This window comes from Aethalodelphis obliquidens, unplaced genomic scaffold (assembly GCF_003676395.1).
Source record: "Aethalodelphis obliquidens isolate GAN/ISIS:26980383/991018 unplaced genomic scaffold, ASM367639v1 scaffold3, whole genome shotgun sequence".
Taxonomy (NCBI): Eukaryota; Metazoa; Chordata; class Mammalia; order Artiodactyla; family Delphinidae; genus Aethalodelphis; species Aethalodelphis obliquidens.
The window spans coordinates 78,660,055-78,683,200 of record NW_020837947.1 but is presented as its reverse complement, the minus strand read 5'-3'; the positions used below and the strand labels follow the sequence as shown (position 1 = coordinate 78,683,200).

Here is a 23,146-nt window from a genome sequence, read left to right as displayed (position 1 = left end):
GGTTATGGGATGTACATGATCATGTGTATGTAATTATGTTAAATAAGACTGTTGCACCCTCTTGCTGGAGTCTCTCCCTCTCCCCCAGCTTTGAAGTGCTGCCATGTTATGGGCTGCCAATGCTGGGAGTTTACATGGCAGGGAACTGAAAGCAGTTTCTAGCAGCTGAGGGCAATCTCTGGCCAACAGTAACCGAAGTTCTCAGTCTTAAAACTGTAAGAAACTGAATACTGCCAATAAAAGTGGATCTTTCTCCAGTCAAGCCTCAGATAAGACTGCAGCCCCAACTGACACCTTGACTGAAGCCCTGTGAGACCCTGTGCAGAACCATGCCCAGAATCCTGATCCACAGAAACTGTGAGATAATAAGTGTGTACTGTTTTAAGCCACGAAGTTTGTGGTGAGTTGTTATACAGCAGTAGGAAACGAATATAGTCCAACCCCCTCTACCACCGTCACTCACAAGCACTCAGGCCCTATCCTCTCCATGTAACTATTCATAATCCTGATAAGGTTAATAGTCAATAGTTATAATATTACTTTGAATTCACAAATACTTACAGTTGAGTAATATTCTCAAATTAGACTATGATTAGTTTTCTTGCACACATTCCTTTTTTCCTGGAGTTAAAAGTAGCTTGGATTTTTTTGTTTGCCTAAGTTTCTATTTATTTATCATACACTGTCCCCAAAACTCTCCTCCAAATGTCCAACTTTTAGTACATTCAAACACATTAACTTGTTGAAGATAACAAAAAATGCACAAGCATAAAGAAGACTGATACATTCAATATTTTAATTTTAAAACCTTTCTCACTAGAAGACACAAAAATTGGTGTAGACAGTCTACACAGAAGTTATTCATGATATGAGAATGACAACAAAATGACAATGAGAAAACAATTAAAAAAAGCCAGTAAGAAAATGTGCAAAATATCTGAATAGGAAAAAGTTAACAGACAGCAACTGCCTCAAGTTGAATGCTGCCTAAGTGCAAAGGAGAGAGGATGGCATTTTATCCCATACCCTTTTCTTTGAGTTTTGTACCATGTGTGTATTGCCTTTTCAGAAATACATATAAAAGTATTACTTAAAAGAAAGTAAGTTATGTTTTATATTTAGCCATGTGTAGAAAAGTATCCTATATTTTTCTATGAAAGATTAAGAATTTCCCAGGACACACAGAACCTATTTTTTCATTTCCTTCTTACCTATCCTAACACATAGGACAGGACATGGCTTCCAAACATATTTGTATGTTAAACAAAACCTACCAGTTCGTGGAGGCAATGACCTTGCCTCCTTCCACACATCTGTGCTAGGTGAGAGGTGGTGTTCAGTCAGTGCTTGATGAATTTAATTGAGGTGATATGTATTTTGTCCTTCTTTTCATGCCACTCTGGTAAAGCTTTTATATTTTAAATACTCCTTTGCTTCTTATTCCTTGAATAATCTGTTTCCTAGGATAATCCATCCTTTTATATTGATTAGAGTTTATGAAGAGAAACGGAGAGCTGAATAATCATTTTAGTCAATCATTGCTGTGATGCATTTCAATGATTATAAAGTCACTCTAATTCTTGATTCTTTTTAAAAATACAATTTCAAAATTCACCAAAAACTGGAAATCCATTGTTTCTTTCATATTCAATTTGCTTTGACAGAAATTCTTTACTTAGCTTGTCAATATGGTCTCGAGAGAAGAGATTGACTTCAGGAATGAAATAATGCTCAAGTTGTTCTGTCTTGAGGCACTGAAGAAAGTATGTCACACAGTTATCAAAGCAGAGCTCCAAATCCTTGGAGTGCCACTGACTGTCATCTGGGTCCTGGGTACAGACGTGAAAGAAGGCAGTTTTCACGTGATAAGAACAGAACTTATCCAGTTCCTTTCGGTTTCCAAACTTTTTTTTCAGTTGTTCTAAAAGATATTTCATTAGTTTTAAACACTCTTTCCTGTTGAATAAAAAAGAAAACCATTTATTTTTACTTCTTTACAACCTGTTTCATTCCACAAAGAACTTTAGCTATCTTACAGGAAAAACACAGAGATATAGCAAACAATACAGATATTATAATACATATAGATACAAAAAACAATAAAGATATTGGGTTGGCCAAAAAGTTCCTTTGGTTTTTAAGTAAAAGACACATTTTTCGTTTTCACCAAGAACTTTATTGAACAACGTATTCACTGTTTTGCTCCACTACCTTCTGCCATTTTTCAGGCAACTTCGTAATTCCATCTTCCCAAAACTTTTTATCTTTTTGAGCAAAGAACTGTTCCAGGTCCCAGAACTGTCACAGTCTTCCAGGGAATCGAAATTTTTTCCATTAAGAGAATTTTGTAAAGACCGAAATAAATGGAAATCCGCAGGTGCAATGTCTGCTGAATACGGCGGATGAATCAGAACTTCCCAGCCAAGCCGTAACAGTTTTCGCCTCAAAGAAATATGAGGTCTTGGGCTTCCCTGGTGGCGCAGTGGTTGAGAGTCCGCCTGCCGATGCAGGGGACACGGGTTCGTGCCCCGGTCCGGGAGGATCCCACGTGCCACGGAGCAGCTGGGCCCGTGGGCCATGGCCGCTGAGCCTGCGCGTCTGGAGCCTGTGCTCCGCAGAGGGAGAGGCCACAACAGTGAGAGGCCCGCGTACCGCAAAAAAAAAAAAAAGAAAAGAAAAGAAAAATGAGGTCTTGCATTATCCTGATGGAAGATTATGCATTTTCTGTTGACTAATTCTGGACGCTTTTCGTCAGTGCTGCTTTCAGTTGGTGTAATTGGGAGCTGTACTGTTGGAATTGTTTGGTTTTCCAGAAGGAGCTCATAATAGGGGACTCTGTTCCAATCCCACCATATACACAACATCACCTTCTTTGGATGAAGACCAGCCTTTGGTGTGGTTGGTGGTGGTTCACTTTGCTTGCCCCACGATCTCCTCCATTCCACATTATTGTACAGTATCCACTTTTTATCACCCGTCACAAATTTGTTTTAAAAACGGAACGTTTTCGTTACATTTCAATAGAGAATCGCATGCGGAAATATGGTCAAGAAGGTTTTTTCACTTAACTTATGTGGAACCCATAAGTTAAACACCAAAGCAGTGAACATAACCAAGCTGGTGCAAATGATTTTCAATGTTTGATTTGGATATTTTGAGCATGTCGGCTATCTCCTGCGTGGTATAACGTTCATTGTTCTCAATTAATGTCTCGATTTGATCACTATCAACTTCAACTAGTCTACCCGACTGTGGAGCATTGTCCAGCGAGAAATCTCCAGCATGAAACTTCGCAAACCACTACTGACATGTTCGATCAGTCACAGCACCTTCTCCACACACTGCACAAATCTTTTTTTGCGTTTCACAGTTGCGTTTTTACCTTTCTTGAAATAATAAAGTATGATATGCCAAAAATGTTGCTTTTTTCCTTCCATCTTCAATATTAAAATGGATACACAAAAATTCACCGACTTTGATAAGCTTTTTTTTAAATGCACATTGATATGACAGCTGTCAATACAATCTAACAAAATTGTTTCAAATGATGTTAAAGACAACTAAGTGCTACTAGAGCCATCTTACAGAAAAAACTGAACGAACCTTTTGGCCAACCCAATATATATAAATAATATAATTACAGAGTCATTCTAAAACTTAATTATTTTTTCAAATACATGCTTTAAAGTTTCAAGAACCTATTTTTTCCTTTCCTCTTCCCCATTCCTGGCTTAAGTGTTTTATTCTATCAGGATTAATTCAACTACATGAAACCGGCAGATATTTATATTATCCAGTTATTTAGTACCTAGAAAAATCTTGTTTTAATTTTTATAAAATGATTTTGTCTTATTTTGGTTTACATTGATCATCCAGTTATTTAGCAGTTGACAAAATTTAACGTTTATAAAATTACTAAGCCTAATCAACAATATATTTTTCTTAATGCTTGCTTCAAAGCCTGCATATGAAGCCTTAAAGAACTTCCTGTGCCTGCACATTGGGCATTCTTGTTTTAACCTTTTAACTTTTGTGATCCTTATTCCAGACAACTTTAGGAACTCAAATGAATGATTCCTTTTCAAGCTCAGTTCTTTATGGTGTCTATGCTACCAAGAAAAATAATTACCCATCTCTCAGTGTTGTTTCAAATTTACCTGGTCAGTCCCTGGCCTTCAACACAGCCAAACCACCTCAAAGCAAGCACCAGCATCCAATAAGAGTGGTCCTTTGGTCTCCTCCCATTATGCAACATTAATATTCATTACCTTGAAGCAACCAGAACACTAAGACAAATCCAATTGTCACAGCTGGTCATGACTAGTGTTCACACCCTTCGCTCTGTCCTACTTTCATACATCTACATCCATATAATCCAGGCTCAGGACTATGCTCCCCAGCACTGCCTTCTTTTTTTATTTTAATTTTAATTATTTATTTGTTTGGCTGTGCTGGGTCTTAGTTGTGGCACGCACGCGGGATCTTCGTTGCCGCGTGCGGGATCCTTTAGTTGTGGCATGCAGGCTCTTAGTTGTGGCATGCAGGATCTAGTTCCCTGACCAGGGATCAAACCCGGGCCCCCTGTGTTGGGAGCTTAGCATCTTAACCACTGGAGCACCAGGGAAGTCCTACCATTGCCTTCTAACAACACTATTCCTTAGTCCCTTGGACCTGGCTTCCTTGGTTTCATTCTTACACTCTAATACTCCAGGTCAATCCAGCCATGCACTGTCCCCAGGACTCAAGCCAGCAATGATCATCTTCAGGTTTAAACTATGGAGTCAACAAAGAACTAAGCATTCTATTGATAATCTGTCATTTCACAAAATAAGGAGGTTACCTGCAACATTTCACTCCATCAATTTCACAGCATGTTTTAGATTTTCCGTGATTTTTCAAAATTTCCTTTTCAATGTGAGAGAAGGACAGACGCCATGTTTCTTCTTAATTTCCAAAAGAAAAATAGAAAAGCACTTTACCAAAAACAAACAATATAAACAACACAATATTTAAATGATTTCCATCATTAAAATATCATCCTGAAAAATTTCTAGAGGGAGATAGACCAAAAGAAGTGAACAGATAAATAATGTGATTACATATTAAAACAAGTGATTTGAACAAGCAAACAATGTGCCAAGATAGAAAAAAAACTGGGGGGAGAACTCAGGGCTTAATACATTTAGCCATGGTGAGACGTATTACCTTTCATATATTGCTAAATACAGTCTGTTGACGTTTTGTTTCAATAATAATTTGAATTGATTGATTGAAGTTTTTTGTTTATCCTTTTATACCATCCTTGCAAGTTTGGGTATTCACGTAAAATGAACCAGGGAACATTTCCTTTTTTTCTATTTTTTGCGAGTTTATGTAAGAATAGAATGATCTCCCCCTTCTCCCCAAGTTTTAACCATGGATAGCTCTTTTAAGCTCTGACCATCCTATCACTATCTTGTTTTAATCAGAAATTGGTTTATAATTTTAAAAATCAATCAATATAATCTGTCACATTAACAGAATAGGGGAAAAACATATGATCAACTCAACAGAAGCAGAAAGTACAGCTAATAAAATTTAACATTCATTCATCATTAAAAGAAAACACCTCTCAGTAAGTTAAATGTGGATGGAAACCTGATCTAATAACAGGTAGATTATAAAAAAAAACCCATAGCAACATGATAATCTAATGTAAAATGTAGAAGTTTTTTCTTTGAAATCAGGAAGGCAGGCTGTGTGCTATCCCTATTTCTGTTCAACATGCATTGGCTACCCTAGCAAGCACAGTAAGAGAAGGAAAAATGAAAGCTATCATTACTGATAGATGATATAACTGTATATGTAGAAAATACAAAAGAAGCTGGGTGACAGGTATGCATGAGTTCAATATATTCTTCAGTCTACTTTTCTATTGGTTTAAAATTTTTCATAATAAAAAGTTACAATTGCCTATGAGTAAATCTAACAAAAGACATATAAACTTTCTGTGGAGAAAATTCAAAAACTTCACTGATGGGCTTCCCTGGTGGTGCAGTGGTTGAGAGTCTGCCTGCCGATGCAGGGGACACGGGTTCGTGACCCGGTCCAGGAAGATCCCACATGCCGCGGAGCGGCTGGGCCCGTGAGCCATGGCCGCTGCGCCTGCGCGTCCGGAGCCTGTGCTCCGCAACGGGAGAGGCCACAACAGTGAGAGGCCCGCGTACCGCAAAAAAAACCCCCACAAAACCCACAAAAAACTTCACTGGAAAGTATTAGAGGAAATCTAAATAATGGAGATGTGCACCTGCACATGAATTAGAAGACTCATTATTGTAAATATATCAAGTCTCCCCAAATTCATCTATAGAGTCAACGCACTCACAATCAAAACTCCAAAAACAATGTTTCTGTAGACCTTGACAAGATGATACCAGCATTTTTATGAAAATAAAAGGGTCAAGAATATCTAAATCACTCTTTAAGAAGGACAAAGTGGGAGAGCAGATATCAAGGCTTATAAAGTCATATTATATATGACAATATGGTATAGCTCAAGGACAGACAAAGACTTTGGGGGGACAGAATAAAGAGTATACTAAAGCCTACACAATATACAGACAATAAATATATGGGGAAGGTGGCACAGAGATAGGTGTGCTCATAGCTGCTGTATAAATCCATGTACAACATCCATTTATGCCATTTTGAAAAAGGCAAACTATAGAGATGGTAAACAGGTCAGCGGTTGCCAGAGGTTTGGGATGCAGAGGGTTGAATAAGTGAAGCACAGGGACTTTTTAGGGAAGTGAAACTATTGGTATCATGTAACGGTAGATACACGATGCAATGCATTTGTCAAAACCAACAGAGCTTCATGGCACAGAGAGTGAACCTTAACATACACAAACTGTTAAAAAGCCACTTAGAAGGTCAAGGGATCTCAAGAAGTAATGTAGACTGCGAAAAGGGACTCAAACTGTATTACGAATGTGTGACACAAACTCCCTGAACGGCATGGGGGCAAAAGGTGTTGACCTAAGTTACTTTGGAAATGGGGTCTGTAAGACTGAAGGCAAAAGGAACTGTACACATGCACTGTGCACACAGGGGAATAGATTTACAATTCCGAACCATCCATACATGTGGATTGGAACTGAACAAGGAACAATGGAGTAGGTGGGTGGCAGATGGTGGGAGCCAGGTTTCTCGCTGTTGGGATGAGAGGTTACAGAGAGCAAGGAGAGAAGGTAGAATGATCCACGTGATAACGGATTACAGTTCGAGACATCAGTGTGAATTCATGTACCACTTAAAACAGATACAGGTGGTGACACACGGAAATACCTACAGAGCTGTGCATATGCTGCGGTTAGTAATCATACATGTATTTCCTCTGCTACTCCAGCAGAGCACACATAGCACCCAGGTCATGGCTCTAGTACACTCTCCAATAAAAGGATACAGTGTTCCTTGGAGAAATGGCTGATTCTAGGACTGAAGCAAGAAATACACAAGATGAGCCTGGAGCATCTTGTAGTACCAGAAAGTGAGTTAGTGCTGAAAACAAAACAAACCCCACAATTATGGGACGTTTGTCAAAAGGACACAGGAGCCAAATGAAAGAGCTCCTCAAGGCCAAAGCTGGAACAATTTAAGCAACAAAATGAAAGCAGTATTGAATTATAGCCCAAAATACGAGACAAATATCCATGAGTCCATAGTGATATGATTTTAGTAAATAAATAAATGGGAGAGAAGAGGGCTTCCCTGGTGGCGCAGTGGTTGAGAGTCCGCCTGCCGATGCAGGGGACACGGGTTCGTGCCCTGGTCCGGGAGGATCCCACATGCCGCGGAGCGGCTGGGCCCGTGAGCCATGGCCGCTGAGCCTGCGCGTCTGGAGCCTGTGCTCCGCATGGGAGAGGCCACAACAGTGAGAGGCCCGTGTACCGAAAAAAAAATGGGAGAGAAGAGACATAAATCTCCAATGCAGAATATCAAATAATTTGTGTAAATACTCTGCTCTTGAAGAGGTGAGCTTAGGGACTTCCCTGGTGGTACAGTGGTTAAGACTCCACACTCCCAATGCAGGGGGCCTGGGTTTGATCCCTGCTCAGGGAACTAGATCCCACATGCATGCCGCAACTAAGAGTTCGCATGCCGCAACTAAGGAGCACGTGAGCCACAACTAAGACCCGGCACAAACGAATAAAAATAAATAATTTAAAAAAAAATAAAGAGGTGAGCTTAAGTGTGAGCTGTGCACAGTGACTTCCTTCCAAATAACACAGTATGAAAAGGGGGAAAGAGAGGATATTAACAGTCGAGAAACCTGGCAAACACTCCCTCAGCCAGGTGATCGAGGTCCACACCAGCAGTGCTAAGTCATACTCACAATGTACCCTTGATGTAATAGGATGAGAATGGCATTTCAACTCTGCGGTCCTCCTCCACCAAACTCAGAACTCCAGTCTAACCCACAAGAAAAGCATGAGACACATGCCAAACGAGGGACGTTCCACAGAATATCTGACTGGTACTCCTCAAAACTGTCAAGGTCATCAAATACAAGGCAAGACTGTGAAACTGTCACAGTCAAGAGGAGGCTAAGGAGGCGTGACAACTAAATGCAATGTGGTATCCTAGATGGGATCTTGGAACAGAAAAAGGACATTAGGTAAAAATCAAGGAAATCTGAGTAAAGTATGGACTTTAATTAACAAGACTATACCAATATTGGTTCGTTAATTATGACAAATGTGTCATATTAATGTAAGATGCTAATAATGGGAAATAGGTATGCGGTATACAGCAACTCTCTATATCATCTTTGTACTTTTTCTGCAAATCTTAAACTATTCTAAAATTAAAAGTTTATTTTAAACAACCATGTTGAAGTATCATTTCTCTCTTTTTGGATTATTGGCAAAAATTCCAAAGGGTTTAATGAGTTCTGTTGTTAAAGCTGAGGGTGAAATGGGAACTCTCATACACTTCTGTGGGAATGCAAATTGGTGAATTCTGCACGGAGGTGATTTTGGCAATACCAGCAAAATTAGATATGGATTTACTATTCCTTGACCAGCTGTGAAAACAGACTATAAAAAGGAATGGGTGCTCAAAAAAAACAAAAACACTAATTCGAAAAGATACATGCACCTCAATGTTCACAGCAGCATTATTCACAATTGCCAAGATACAGAAGCAACCTAAGTGTCCATCAACAGATGAATGGATAAAGAAGACGCGGTATATATATACAGTGCAATACTACTCAGCCATAAAAAAGAACGAAAGTTTGCCATTTGCAGCAACATGGATGGACTTGGAGGGCATTATGCTAAGTGAAATAAGTCAGACAGAGAAAGACTAATACTGTATGACGTAATTTACATGTAGAATCTAAAAAATAAAACAAACTAGTGAAGATAACAAAAAAGAAGACGACTCACAGATAGAGAACAAATGAGTGGTAATCAGTGGGGGGGGAGGGGCAGATACAAACTACTGGATATAAGATAGGCTACAAGGGTGTAGTGTACAACACGGGAAGTACAGCTAATATTTTGTAGTAACTGTAAATGGAAAGTAACCTTTAAAAACAGTATAGAATTTTTTTTAAAAAAGGAACGAGTGCTATCTCTACACAGAGCTATGGAGTGATAACCTAGATATCTTATTAAGTGAAAATAGAAAAGTACTTTTTAAAGAGGGGGTGTTGCATATGAATATATATACATATATATATATATGTATTTACTTGTACTTTTTAAAAATGAAAGGTGAACTGAAAACAATTATAGGGCTTCCAATCAGAGAAGGAGAGAAGAGTGTAGAGGAAACATAAAGGGAAGCTATGTTTCCCTAAGAATACTTTTTTCTGTAGCTTTGACTTTGGAACCATGTGAATGCTTTATAAATTTATGAAACAAAGCTAAATTAAAATTTAATTCCAATACCTAAAATTAGAAACAATAATGAAAACAATGAATTTAAGCATACTGAGTTGGGTAGCTTAACCACCTGGAGGAATTTTTTCAAGTGGGTTTAAACTTAGTATTTTGAAATCCTTCAAAAATATACAGAAAAAGTTGAAAGAATTTTATAGTAAACATTCACATGCCTACCACCTACATTCTACAATTAATGTTTTGCTATACTTGCTTTATCACATATTTATCTATCCATCCATAAATTCTTTTTTTTTAAGAAAACTGTTATTTTGAAACAAGTTGTGGATGGGGACTTCCCTGGTGGTCCAGTGGTTAAGAATCCACCGTCCAATGCAGCGGATGCGGGTTCGATCCCTGGTCGGGGAGTTAAGATCCCACATGCCGCCAGGCAACTAAGCCCACACACCACAACTACTGAGCCCGTGTGCTCTGGAGCCTGCGTACCACAGCCAAAGATCCTGCATGCCACAACAAAGATTCTGTGAAGACCTGACGCAGCCAAATAAATAAATAAATATTTGTTTAAAAAATTTAAAAAATAAAACAAGTTGTGGAACTAAGTAGAATACTTTACCCATAAACACTTCAGCATGAATATTATGAACTGGAGTTCAATATTTATTTGCGTGTGTGATTTTTTAGGTAAGATTTGCAAACAGTGAAATGCACACACCTTAAATGTAGCATTTGATGAGTTTTGACAAATGACTACACCTGTGTCATTTGTTTTTTGTTTTCTTTCATTTATTTATTTGGTTGTGTTGGGTCTTAGTTGTGGCACGTGGGTTCTTTGCTGCCACACATGTGTTCTTTGTTGCCGCGTGCGGGATCTTCCTTGAGGCAAGCAGGATTTTTAGTTGCAGCATGTGGGATCTTTTTAAACCCGCATCAAAAAGTTATCATCACCCTAGAAAGTTCTCTCCTGTCCCTTCCTAATCAACCCCCAGCACCTCAGGCAACCTCTGCTCTAATTTTTAAAAAACCATAGATAAATTCTGCTTGTTCTAGAACTTACTATAATTGAGATCATACAGCATGGACCCTTTGTTTCTGTTTTCTTTCACCTGTCTTAATGTTTTTAGTATTCATCCATCCTCTTATCAGTGGTTCATTGTTTTTTGTTGTTGAGTAGTATTCCATTTTACGAATATACTACAGTTTGTTTATCCATTATCTTTTGATGGACTTCTGGGCTATTTCCAGATTTGGGCTAGTACATATATTCTTATATAAATGTGTTATGGACTTAATGCTGGATTAGGGAAGATATATGTTTAACCTTTTAAGAAACTGCCAGACCTTTTCTCAAAGGGATCGTACCGTATTACACTTCCATCAACAGTGTATGAATTATTTTTTTTTAAATAAAGCTTTGCATGTTCATTGATTGGAATGTCAAAATTGAAATTGATGAATAACTTTTTAAAATATTTAAATAAATTTAAAATGCTGGGCAGATAGTTTAGATATCTGGGAATATTGTAGTTTTATTGATTTTTTTTCTATTTTAGCACTTACTGCATCTATGCTTTGACATGAGGTATTGAGAAATATGATGAAATGTGTATACAGTCCCTGCCATGCTCATAAAGTATCATTCTGAAAATGAACTTCAATGCAAAGACATACCTTCTAGGTTTATTTTGTGTGTAACGATACTTGTACTTAGTTGACATTCAATCTCCTATGTTAGATAAAGTAAACTATGGATGATTACAAGTTTGAAGGAATCTGTATATTTTTTAGTGTAATAAAAACATATACAGATGAGCAAACAGGTTTAGCAGGGCTCGATAACTAGCCCCAGATCACACAGCTAGTAAGGGAAGAAGCCTCAGGATGCAGATCCAGGGCAGTCTGACTCCAAGGCCAGTACTTGCTTTTCTTTATTAAAAACAAAAAAACAAAAACAACATTCAAACATGGGCTAGTAGACATTTTAAAGCTGAGTACTTGACATTACCATTACAATTATGCCCTTTTCAATTCCATCTATCACCAAACTCCCATCTTGTAGCCTGTTTAGCCTAATGGCTCTTGAAATGCCAATAGCACGAGTTGATCTTTCACTGCCCTAGTATGTAACATTAACGACTCTTTTATATGGACGTCTTTTAAGTTAACCTTCATGGTCAAGATACCTTGAAAACCACTTCCTTCCTTTGCATGCTTGGGTACCAGGTAAAATGGCCGTCGTCTTAAACTGTTCCTGACTTTTGCTCCAAGCCAGTTACTGATGGGCAGGCCTTCCATGGTGCTAGCAGGCCAGCTGCTTTTGGATTCCAAAGCCAGGATTATATCGACAGATATTTCTTTAGGTTTTCTAACCAGAAGTGTTACTGCAGGGCTCCCTCTTCTCTTCCTCTCCACCATGACATCTGTATCTGTTTAAACATATTAATAAAGAAGAAAGGGCTTATCATTCCACTTTTCTCTAAAAACACAGGGAAAATAACATAGCTATAACTGGAGATCCATAAGTACTAAGTGTAAGATGAAAATTAGTTCTAAAGAAGAAAATGACCCCACAAGGCAGTGTTTTACTCATTGAGCCAGTATTTATTGATGATACCCATTATGGGGTATATTATCAAGATTCTGGCTGGTATATAAAACGAGTAGCCCCCAAAGACTTTGGGGTTTGGGAGTGCTGTGATTAAATTTTCATTTAAATTTGTGTACAGTGGTTTGGAGGGAAGCCTACATAAGAGGCCAGATGAGCAGCAGGGAGGAGAGGGGTGATTCAGAAGCCCTCAGCGGGAATTCCCTGGCGGTCCAGTCGTTAGGACTCCACGCTTTTGCTGCCAAGGGCACAGGTTCAAGCCCTCGTCGGGGAACTAAGAACCTGCAAGCTGTGTGGCACGGCCAAACTGAAAAAAACAAAACAGCAACAGCCCAGCCCGGAGGATGGAGGCGTGTCATACAGAGAGGCAGTGAGCACCAGGACCCAGGGAGCAAGCACTGTTCACTGCAGCATTATTCACAACAGCCAAGATGCTTGAGACAACCTAGGTGTCCTCTGATGCACGAATGGGTAAAGAGGTTGTGGCATATATAGACAATGGAATATTATTCAGCCTTAACAAGGAAGGAAATCCTGCCATTTGTGACAATATGGATGAACCTGGAGGTCGTTGTGCTAAGCAAAGTGCATGACCTCATTTATATGGAGAAGCTAAGAAAGTCAAACACAGAGAAGTAGACTGTAGAATGGAGGTTACCAGGGGCGGGGAGGTGGGAGAAGTGGGAAGATGTTCATCAAAGAGTACAGAGTTAGGGCTTCCCTGGTGGCGCAGTGGTTGAGAGTCCGCCTGCCAATGCGGGGGACACGGGTTCGTGTCCCCAACTGCTACCACTTCTCCCAGTTCACTCCCTTCAAAGCATGCATTGCAAAAAAAAAAAAAAAAAAAACACCAAAAAAACAAACAAAATGGAGTCAATCAACATTTAGGAAGAATACCAAGAAAATATAGTAGACTAAAATCAAGAGCAAAGAGTTGTTTCTAGGAGGTAGTAGTCAACAGTCTGCTGCAGGGAGATCAAGAAAGATCAGGAGAGGCAATTAGTAGATATGATTAGATCTTTAAGAATCAAAAGTCAAAGATCTTACCTTCAATATTTTTAATTTCTTCCTTAATGATTTTCCTAAACTTGGACAGCATCTTAGAAGCTGATAATATTTCCCCTTCTAAAAACTGACCCAGAGGATTTCCTTTGGGATTTCTTTTGAACTTCACAAAGTAATGAGCACCACTGTTGTAATATTCTTCCAGTTGAATTCGGGGGACCTCCAGTTTGAACATAACGTCAAATTCATTAGGAGCAGAAATCTAAGAAACAGTAAAAATAGCACCAATGTGTATGCTTGTGAATATTTTCCAACCAACTACAATTTTTTTCCTTAAAATTTCCACTTAAAATCCTACCATGAAAAGCAAGATTTCTAATATTTATACCCTCTGGGAGTGAGACTAGGGGAGCTAGGTGAAGAGTATTGGCTTCAGTTTGTAGGTTCTATACGCATTTTCTTAAAAACAATTAAAAATAATATGCAAGCTTTAAAAATCTGTACCAGTTTTTTCCTGAGATTAAAGCTTGATAAAATTAAAGAAATTTAAGGTGCTACCTTTTAAGTTACAAGCTACACACTGAGCCAGCCCCCTGTCACTGGTCTCAAAAATATGTGTAGTTACCTCCTGGCTAGTTGAGCAAGGGCCCTCTCCTTACAGCTAACAGTCAGCCAAATGAGTATGAGCTCCAAGTCATACACTAACTACATTAATGTCTTTGAACCACAGCATTTTAAGAGCTTCAGGGAATTCCCTGGCGGTCCAGTGGTTAGGACTCCATGCTTTCACTGCCAAGGGCATGGGTTCCATCCCTGGTCAGGGAGCTAAGATCCCACGAGCCGTGCAGCATGGCCAAAAATAAATAAATAAATAAGAACTTCAAAGAATCTTCTTCATCACCACAATAATAATTACAGCAATTATAATAAATGATTATTTTCCTATATTAAAAATGCACAAGTGTTTTACTCATTAGGAGTATGCTTCAAGTACAGCTATTGGACTGTACTATTCAACACAGTATCTGGTAGCCCTATGTCGTTTTTTTAAAAAATTATTTATTTATTTATTTTTGGCTGCGTTGGGTCTTTGTTGCTGCACGCGGGCTTTCTCTAGTTGCAGTGAGCGGGAGCTACTCTTCGTTGTGGTACACGGGTTTCTCATTGTGGTGGCTTCTCTTGTTGTGGAGCACGGGCTCTAGGCCCGCAGGCTTCAGTAGTTGTGGCTCTCGGGCTCTAGAGCGCAGACTCAGTAGTTGTGGCGTGCGGGTTTAGTTGCTCCGTGGCATGTGGGATCTTCCCAGACCAGGGCTCGAACCCGTGTCCCCTGCATTGGCAGGCGGATTCTTAACCACTGCGCCACCGGGGAAGCCCTGCCCTATGTCTTTTGACCATGTGAACGTGGCTAGTCCAAACTGAGATGTACCGTGCTGTGCAGTGAACCGTGTCCTCTCAAAATTCATATATTGAAGCCCTAACCCCCAACGTAACTAACTGTACCTGGAGACAGGGCTTTTAGGAAATAATGAAGGTTAAATGAGATCATGAGGGTAGGGTCCTAGTTGATAGGACTGGTGGACTTAGATGAAGTGAGATTGGTTGCTATGTCTCTGCACACATGCTCTGAGAAACACAGCGAGGACCCAGGGAGAAGGCGGCTATCTGCAAACCAGGACGACAGCCCTCACCAGAACCTAACCGTTCTGGCACCCTGATCATGGACTTCCAGCCTCCAGAACCATGAGAAAATAAATGTCTGTTGTTTAAGCCACTCAGTCGATGATATTTTACTATGGCAGCCCAAGCTGACTAGGACATACTATGGGGGTGAAACAAACACGTGAAATGCCATCAGTGGGATGAAGTAAAAGCCTCTGAAAATCCACTTTTCCATAAAAGTAACAAGAACGTGGGCAGAAAAGGTCAAATTCAACTTTTTCAGGTCTTTGTAAATTAACCAAAGGCTTGCAACAATCCAAGGAGGATTTATTCAAGAAAAATGGTCGAGGGCTTCCCTGGTGGTGCAGCGGTTGAGAGTCCGCCTGCCGATGCAGGGGACACGCGTTCGTGCCCCGATCCGGGAAGATCCCACATGCCGCGGAGCGGCTGGGCCCGTGAGCCATGGCTGCTGAGCCTGCGCGTCCGGAGCCTGTGCTCCGCAATGGGAGAGGCCACAACAGTGAGAGGCCTGCGTACCGCAAAAAAAAAAAAAAAAAAGGTTGAATCCCAGTAAGGACAGTGAGCCTTGAGGGCACCCTAAATTGCCCTTTTCCCATCCCCAGCAGCATTCCCACTCCTGCCCAGAAACCCTCCACCAAGAGCAGCCAGAACTCCGACTTCTAATACCATAGGTTAGGTTTGCCTGTTTGGGAACATCATATAAACTGAATCATATAGTAGGTACCCTTTATACCTGACTTCTTTCATTTAACGCTGTGAGATTCATCTATATCGTTCTGTCTATAGTGGTAGTTTGTTCTTTTTCATTCTGTGTAGTATTCCACTGAATTAATGGAATATACCAAAATAGATTTACTTATTCTGTTGTTGAGTATTTGGGTTGTTTCCAGTTTTTAACTACTACAGATAGTTCTGAGTTTAACTGTTACAAAGTTGTTCTGAGCATTCTTACATATGCCTTTGGGCGGCCATGAGCACCCGTTGCTATTGTATATGTGCCCAGGAGTGGGGCTGTTGGACCACAGGACAGGCAAATCTTGAACTTTAGAAAAAAATGTCAGTTTTCAAGAGGTAGTAACAATTTATCCTCCCAGCATTAATGCAAGGGAGTTTCAGTTGCTCCACATCTCCTCCAAACTTGGAATTGTCAAGTCTTTCAAAATTTTAGCTCAAGAAACAAAAATCAGTCCATGTGGACAAGGGGAAGAGTGACATGAAATGAAGTTGAAGCGGAGGCCGGGGCTCAGATTCTGCGAGGACCTGTAGATCCTGGAAAGGAGTTCAGATTTTATTCCATCATGTTCATTGAGAAGCCAGGTTTTAGCTTTGTATTTTTAAAAATTTACTCTGGCCTCTGTGGAGATATTATAAGAAGGCAAATAAGGAGATTGGAAAGGCAAAATTCAGGTGAAAGATGATGGTGGCTTAGAGGGAGGCGGGGGTGAGCTGCTGGGGATGGACAAAAAGAACATTATAAACTGGAAATCCCACGGGGAATTTCTACAAGAAAACTTCCAGATTTTCACCTAGAATTTGATAATATTACAATAAAATACATGAATGGAAATGCGTCAATATGAATCCAAGTAAAAGAGTTAATGAGAAGTGTCTTTTGTCGATCCCTTTACCAATTATAAAGTTTGGAATCCAACTTTGAAATTTAAGTGTATGCATAACAGAAGAAAATACACCAAAATAACGGTGAATAAAACAAACAGGAATAATACTGTTCTTCTATATGCTTTTCTGAAATTTCCAGGGACATCAACACGGAACAGGGGCAAATACGGGAGAGGCTGAGGAAAGAGGTATGGAGCAGGGGTACTGTTGTGCTGTGGGAACCTACTGAGAGCAGGCAGTGGGTCAACTCTACAATGAACACGTATATACCTTTTATAACCAGTTTTTTAAAAGCAATACATGTTTTAGATAAAACAAATTTCACTGAATTTCCTTCCATCAGCTTGATTTTCAAAAGGAGAGGGGTACTGCTATATTTAAAGTGGATAACCAACAAGGACCTACTGTATAGCACAGGGAACTCTGCTCAATATAAAGTAACAACCTAAACAGGAAAAGAATTTGAAAAAGAATAGATACATGTATATGTATAACTGAATCACTTTTCTGTACTCCCGAAACTAACACAACATTGTTAATCAACTATACTCCAAAACGAAATAAAAAGTTTTAAAAAATAAATAAATAAAAAGGAGAGTGGTTCTGATGGGAGACCGTTCTCTGTCTTTTCGTTCTCTAGTTCTAACTAATAACTTTCTCTTCCCTTTGGACCCTCCACATAATAGAACTGATCGACATTTATGTAGTAAGAATCATGCTCCAGGCAGATTAGTCTGATGCAAGTTTTGCTCACTTGGCTTTCAAGAAGCTTTAGATGGAATTATATGAGTGGTCTTCAGTGCTAAAAGAGTTTTAAGATCCAAAGACCGATACATACACCATCTTTCTGCGCTAAACAAGTATCACTGAGTCCATAGCAATAAAATGAGCAGCCGTATAAGGGTTCAAAGTTGTGCAAAACGTTCTGTGACAATGGAGCTTGCAATCTATATGGGAAGCCGAAACAAAACAGCTATGTCACAGACCACAAAAGAACACGAGTCTGAGTTACTTCCGAAGGGAAGTGAGGGGCGCGTAGGAGGTGGATATGAGCCGCGGGAACTGCAGCGGAGGCGCGGCGCAGCTCACCTTCACGCGCTCGTAGTAGCTCCCGGTGGGCAGCAGCGCGACGCCTTTGAACTCGGACTCACAGCTCTGCAGTCTCCGCAGCAGGTGGTCCGTGAGCCTGTTCACTACCTCCGCCGCCTCAGAGATTTCCTGGCGGCTCAGCCTCAACTTGTCCAATACCGCCCGGGGCTTCCAGGCGCCGGGCGCCTCCTTCCCGCGCCCGAGACTGGAGACTGGGACCAGCGGGCCGGGGACCTCCGTGGGCCCGGGCTGAGGTCTCCGCTCCCGAGCGGAGTGCGCGGTGCCCTCGCGGCGAGATGCACGCCTGGGAAGGGGCGGCCCCGGGGCCGCGGGAGGCATCACCCCTTCGGTCCGAGCAGGCGGACCTTCCACCCGGTCCTCGGCGCGGGCAGCCCGCGCGCGTACCGCCCGCGCGCGTACCTGCCGCTTCTCCTGGGGTTCCGGGCCGCTCTTCTCCCTCCGGGATCCCGACGGCCTGGCGGGGCCGCACCTCCGCGCGCTGGGCCGGGCGGCCTCAGGGACGGCCGGGGACTCTCTAGGCTCGGTCGGGGCGCCCTTCACACGCGGCGCCGAGACCCTGGGGGCGGCGGCTTCCGCCTCCGAAGCTGCTCCCGTCGCCTTTCTGCGCCGCGGGGCCATTGCTGGCGCTCTCGTCTCCCCAGAGGGAGAAGACTCGGCTTCGGAAAAAGGCCTTGGGAGGAGGAGCCAGCAGTGGCGATTGGAAGTGAAACTTCAACATCTGGCGGGAACTCACCAAACGCTTCGCGGAAGAAGAGCCCAGAGCCAGGTGGCCACGGGGAGCCACGCCCCCGCCGCGGAGGGGCGGGCCCACGGCGCTCGCGCAGTCGCCCACTTTCTCGCCTTCGCGTGGAGCGGTACCGGCGGCTTGGGAACCGCAAAAACCCAACCCAGGGCAGCGCACAACACCTTCGCGAGCTTTGAAAGCCAGACGCATTTGCCGGCGTAGCGCCTACAAAATTTGGGGGAAACTATAACACCTTCTCGCACATTGAAGTTGACAGAGAAACTTTTTCAGTGTAAGTTTAAATAAAGCATTTTTTTTTATTAAAGGGAAATAGAAAATAAAATTTTTACTAGATGGAATGAGATGTGGATTGACTATAATTGGAATAAATATTTCATATTATTTGATTTTGTAAAAGCACGCACAATCTTAAACTGTGAAGTTCCTATTGGTGAGTTTTAGCCACTGGTTCTCAAAAGCCCATCAAAAAATGGCACGTGCATTTTAAATAATCCATACTGCTTTGGCGTTGTGATTCAAGAGTATCTTAATACAGGCTTTCAAGTATCGCTGTCTAAAGCCAAATCGTTTACAGAAATACGTATTTGACAGGAAGCCCCTAGGTTTAACGTGCCTGGTAGTTTTCTTTTTAACCATCCTAACCATTTTTAAGTGTACAGTTCTGTGTGAAACCATCTCCACTATCCATCTCAGAACTCTTCATCTTGAAAAACAGAAACTCTACCCACTAAGCCATTAACACCCCATTCCCCCTGCTCTCTCCGGCTTCTGGTAAGAGCCCTTCTATTTTCTGTCTCTGAATTTGACACTCTGGGTACCTCATGTAAGTGGAGTCATACAGTATTTGTCCTTTTGTGATGGGCTTATTCACTTAATATAAAGTCCTCAAGGTTTATCTATGTTGGAGCAGGTGTCAGCCTTCCTTTTTAAGGCTGAATAATTTCATTGTACGTATGTACCACATTTTGTTTTCCATTCATCTGTCAATGGACAAAAATGCCTTGATTACCTTTTCAAAAGTTTTCTTTGAAACCAGTATTTTCCTATGTCCTTCTCTTTGAACTGTGATGTAAGAGATGTTTTTCTTTTGTAAAATGGAAGGAGGACTATTGTGTAATCAGACTTGTTGTCAAGCAGACCAATTTCAGGGAAATGTAAGTTGAAATGTGGAAAGCCGTTTCCTTAAAACTGCAGGTGTACTTGGGCTGTCTTCCAGGATGTGCAGGAGTATGCCTGCTCCAGACTGAAGACCTCTGCTCTACGGGTCTATTTTTGCTCTCCAAGGGCTCCGTGCTTGTCATGGAATCCTGTAAATGCCTCTATAGCTGGCTTAATGCTGTCTTCCAGCTGTTTCCAAAGTCTTCTAAAGTGCACTGGTGTTAGCTTAACCGAAAACGTGCAGGCAGCAATCAACCAGACCAGAATCAAATACCTCTTCTGCTGACCTGTCAAAGGAGGAAAACTTGTTTCTTGCTCAATCTTGCAGCAGCAATCAGTGTCCAAATTATAGAAGGAATGACTTTTTAGTTGAATCTTGATAACGAGTTTGGATTTTATCTAGTAGGGAAAAACAAGAGATGTGGGTATATATTTTAACTAGATGATTTTATATCTTCTCCTTTATATCTCATGTTTGTCTCAGTAATTCACTCAGTCACTCAACAAATATTTGGCACAAATACTATGTGCCAAGCTCAGTTCTAGGCTCTTGGGAGATATTGATAAACAAAGATCCTTGTCTTCCTGGAGCTTGCATTCTGTCAGGGAGAAACAGACAATAAACATAATACATATGTAAATTATCCCATATAGTAAAAAAGGATGAGCTATATTGAAAAAGGAAAAAATAGTGCAGGAATAATCAGGAGTGAGGAATGGTACAATACTAAAATAGCGAGAGAGTGACATTTGAGCAAAGATTTAAAGGAGGGGATACCCAGGGGAAGAGTGTTCCAGAAGAAGGAAAAGTTAATGCAAAGGACGTAAAGTGGGACTATGCCTAGTTGTTCAAACAACAACCAGTGTGGCTGGAGCTTATGAACTTTGAGGTGATGTGTGGGTTATCAACTTACTGCCTCTCAGCTCCAAACAAACCCTTCAATAAATGCTTTCTGATAAACAACAGAATTCCTTTAAGCATTTCTCTTTTAAAGTGCCCACTATGTTAACTTTTCTCAGTAGAAGTTGCTGGAGGAACATTGCAGGAGAAAGAGGTTTCCTGCAATCTCCAACATAACAGAGGGAGTGGAAGGGGATTGACAGGGTGAAGGTCAGACTTGTGGGTGTGAGAACATCTGGTAAAGCCTGCAAAATGATCCCTCTGGGACCTTGCAGCCTTGGCCTGGCCATAACCTATCTAAAGCATACTAGGCAGGGAAACCAAGATTCCTGCCTGACCTACATACAGCTGCCTGTTATCCACAGGGTCCCATACCAGGCATTTGATCCTTCTGCAAGACCCCTATGTTATGTAGCCCATGCTCTCTAAAGGCCTCCTGCCCTTGAGATCTGAATCCCTTCTTTTTTTTTTTTTTTTTTGCGGTACTGGGGCCTCTCACTGCTGTGGCCTCTCCCATTGCGGAGCACAGGCTCTGGAAGCGTAGGCTCAGCGGCCATGACTCACGGTCCCAGCGGCTCCGCGGCATGTGGGATCTTCCCGGACCGGGGCACGAACCCGTGTCCCCTGCGTCGGTAGGTGGACTCTCAACCACTGCGCCACCAGGGATGCCCTGAATCCCTTCTTAGTTTATTCTTCCTTGGGTACTCTCCCTCAGCCCTAGGGTACCATATATAGTTTCCTTATAGTTATTCTTTTATTATAGTTAATTATTATTATATTAAACATCTCCTGTTTAATCTACTGAGTGATTTCTATCTCCTGATAGGACCCAGACTGCTACAGAATTGGAACTGGGAGTGGTCCCAGGAGATAAAACCCTAAAGATGGGATTTGGGGATTGGTTTGGTTGTGCCCTTGGGCTAGAGTGCAGTGCTCAAGGAGGAAGAACCAGCAAAATGAGAAGGAGAGACCAGAAAAATAGGAGGAAAACCAGAAAATATTGATGTCTTAGAAGATAAGAAAGTGAATCAAGAAATGGCTGTGAACAAGACATGGAAGCAACCGAGATGTCCATCAACAGATGAATGGATAAAGAACATGTGGTATATATATACACAATGGAATATCGCTCAGCCATAAAAAAAAGAATGAGGGCTTCCCTGGTGGCGCAGTGGTTGAGAGTCCACCTGCCGATGCAGGGGACACGGGTTCGTGCCCCGGTCCGGGAAGATCCCACGTGCCGCGGAGCGGCTGGGCCCATGAGCCATGGTCGCTGAGCCTGCGTGTCCAGAGCCTGTGCTCCACAACGGGAGAGGCCACGGAAGTGAGAGGCCCGCGTACCGAGAAAAAAAAAAAAAGACATAAACCTGTATTTGTTAGCATAGAAAAATGTCCATGATAATCTATTATGTAAAAAGCAGATCACAATACAATGTATATAGGTCATAGATAGTATGATCACATTTTCATTAAAAAATAATGAAAATATATTTAAAATTAAAACTTAAAATCCAGTGCTGGCTACAGTGTGATGAAATAATCTTACACAGTTCGTACAACCTGATACAAAGTTTTTAGAAAGTTAATTTAGCAGTTATCAAAAATTTAAACATTGAAGAGTCGGTGCTTCCCTGGTGGCACAGTGGTTAAGAATCCGCCTGGCAATGCAGGGGACACGGGTTCGAGCCCTGGTCTGGGAAGATCCCACATGCAGCGGAGCAACTAAGCCCGTGAGCCACAACTACCGAGCCTGCGCTCTAGAGCCCACGAACCACAACTACTGAAGCCCGTGCGGCTAGAGACCGTGCCCTGCAGTAAGAGAAACCACCGCAATGAGAAGCCCGCACACCGCAACGAAGAGTAGCCCCCGCTCGCCGCAACTAGGGAAAGCCCGCACACAGCAACGAAGACCCAACGCAGCCAAAAATAAAAATAAATAAAGAGTTCCATAATTTTAAAAAGATATATGTACAAGGATGATCATAATATCAAAAAATTAGAAACGTGAACTAAGAATGCTGCCTGCCATGTTGGTAAACAAAGGATGTTGCAGCCATCAAGCCCACAAGCCCAGACAGTGAGCCCTGAGGGAACTCAGGATGGAAACCAGGAATGCCCATAACCTAGCAATCAACTGCTGCAGCCACCCACCCCCCAACGGTGCACCCTGAGGAGACTCAGGATGAGAGAACACAGAATACTGGCCCCAGATAGCTGAGGTGAATATCTAAGGAATGATTTCAGTGATCCAAGACTTTGCATCTTCCCATACATAGAAAAGTGCTAATTTTAGTAACCTGAGATGTCTGGCTTTCTTTAATTAACAATAATCTTTTGATGTTCCAACTTGTACCTGCCCTTGGTTGCAAAAACTCCTATATATCCTGGCTTCCCCCACGCCCACCTCTATGGAACAGTCTCTCAGAGTTATC

At 41.5% G+C, this 23,146-nt stretch overlaps 1 protein-coding gene across 1 annotated transcript; it reads right to left on the bottom strand.

The window, feature by feature from the left end:
- Positions 1-776: 776 nt before the first annotated feature.
- Positions 777-21,173, bottom strand: CGAS (cyclic GMP-AMP synthase). The gene is made up of 5 exons (XM_027092453.1): positions 17,890-21,173; positions 13,543-13,762; positions 12,074-12,316; positions 4,841-4,943; positions 777-1,956 (listed from the first exon to the last, which is right to left on the bottom strand). The coding sequence occupies exons 1-5, from the start codon at positions 18,526-18,528 to the stop codon at positions 1,605-1,607; spliced, it is 1,557 nt and encodes a 518-aa protein (XP_026948254.1). The 5' UTR covers positions 18,529-21,173; the 3' UTR covers positions 777-1,604.
- Positions 21,174-23,146: the final 1,973 nt, after the last annotated feature.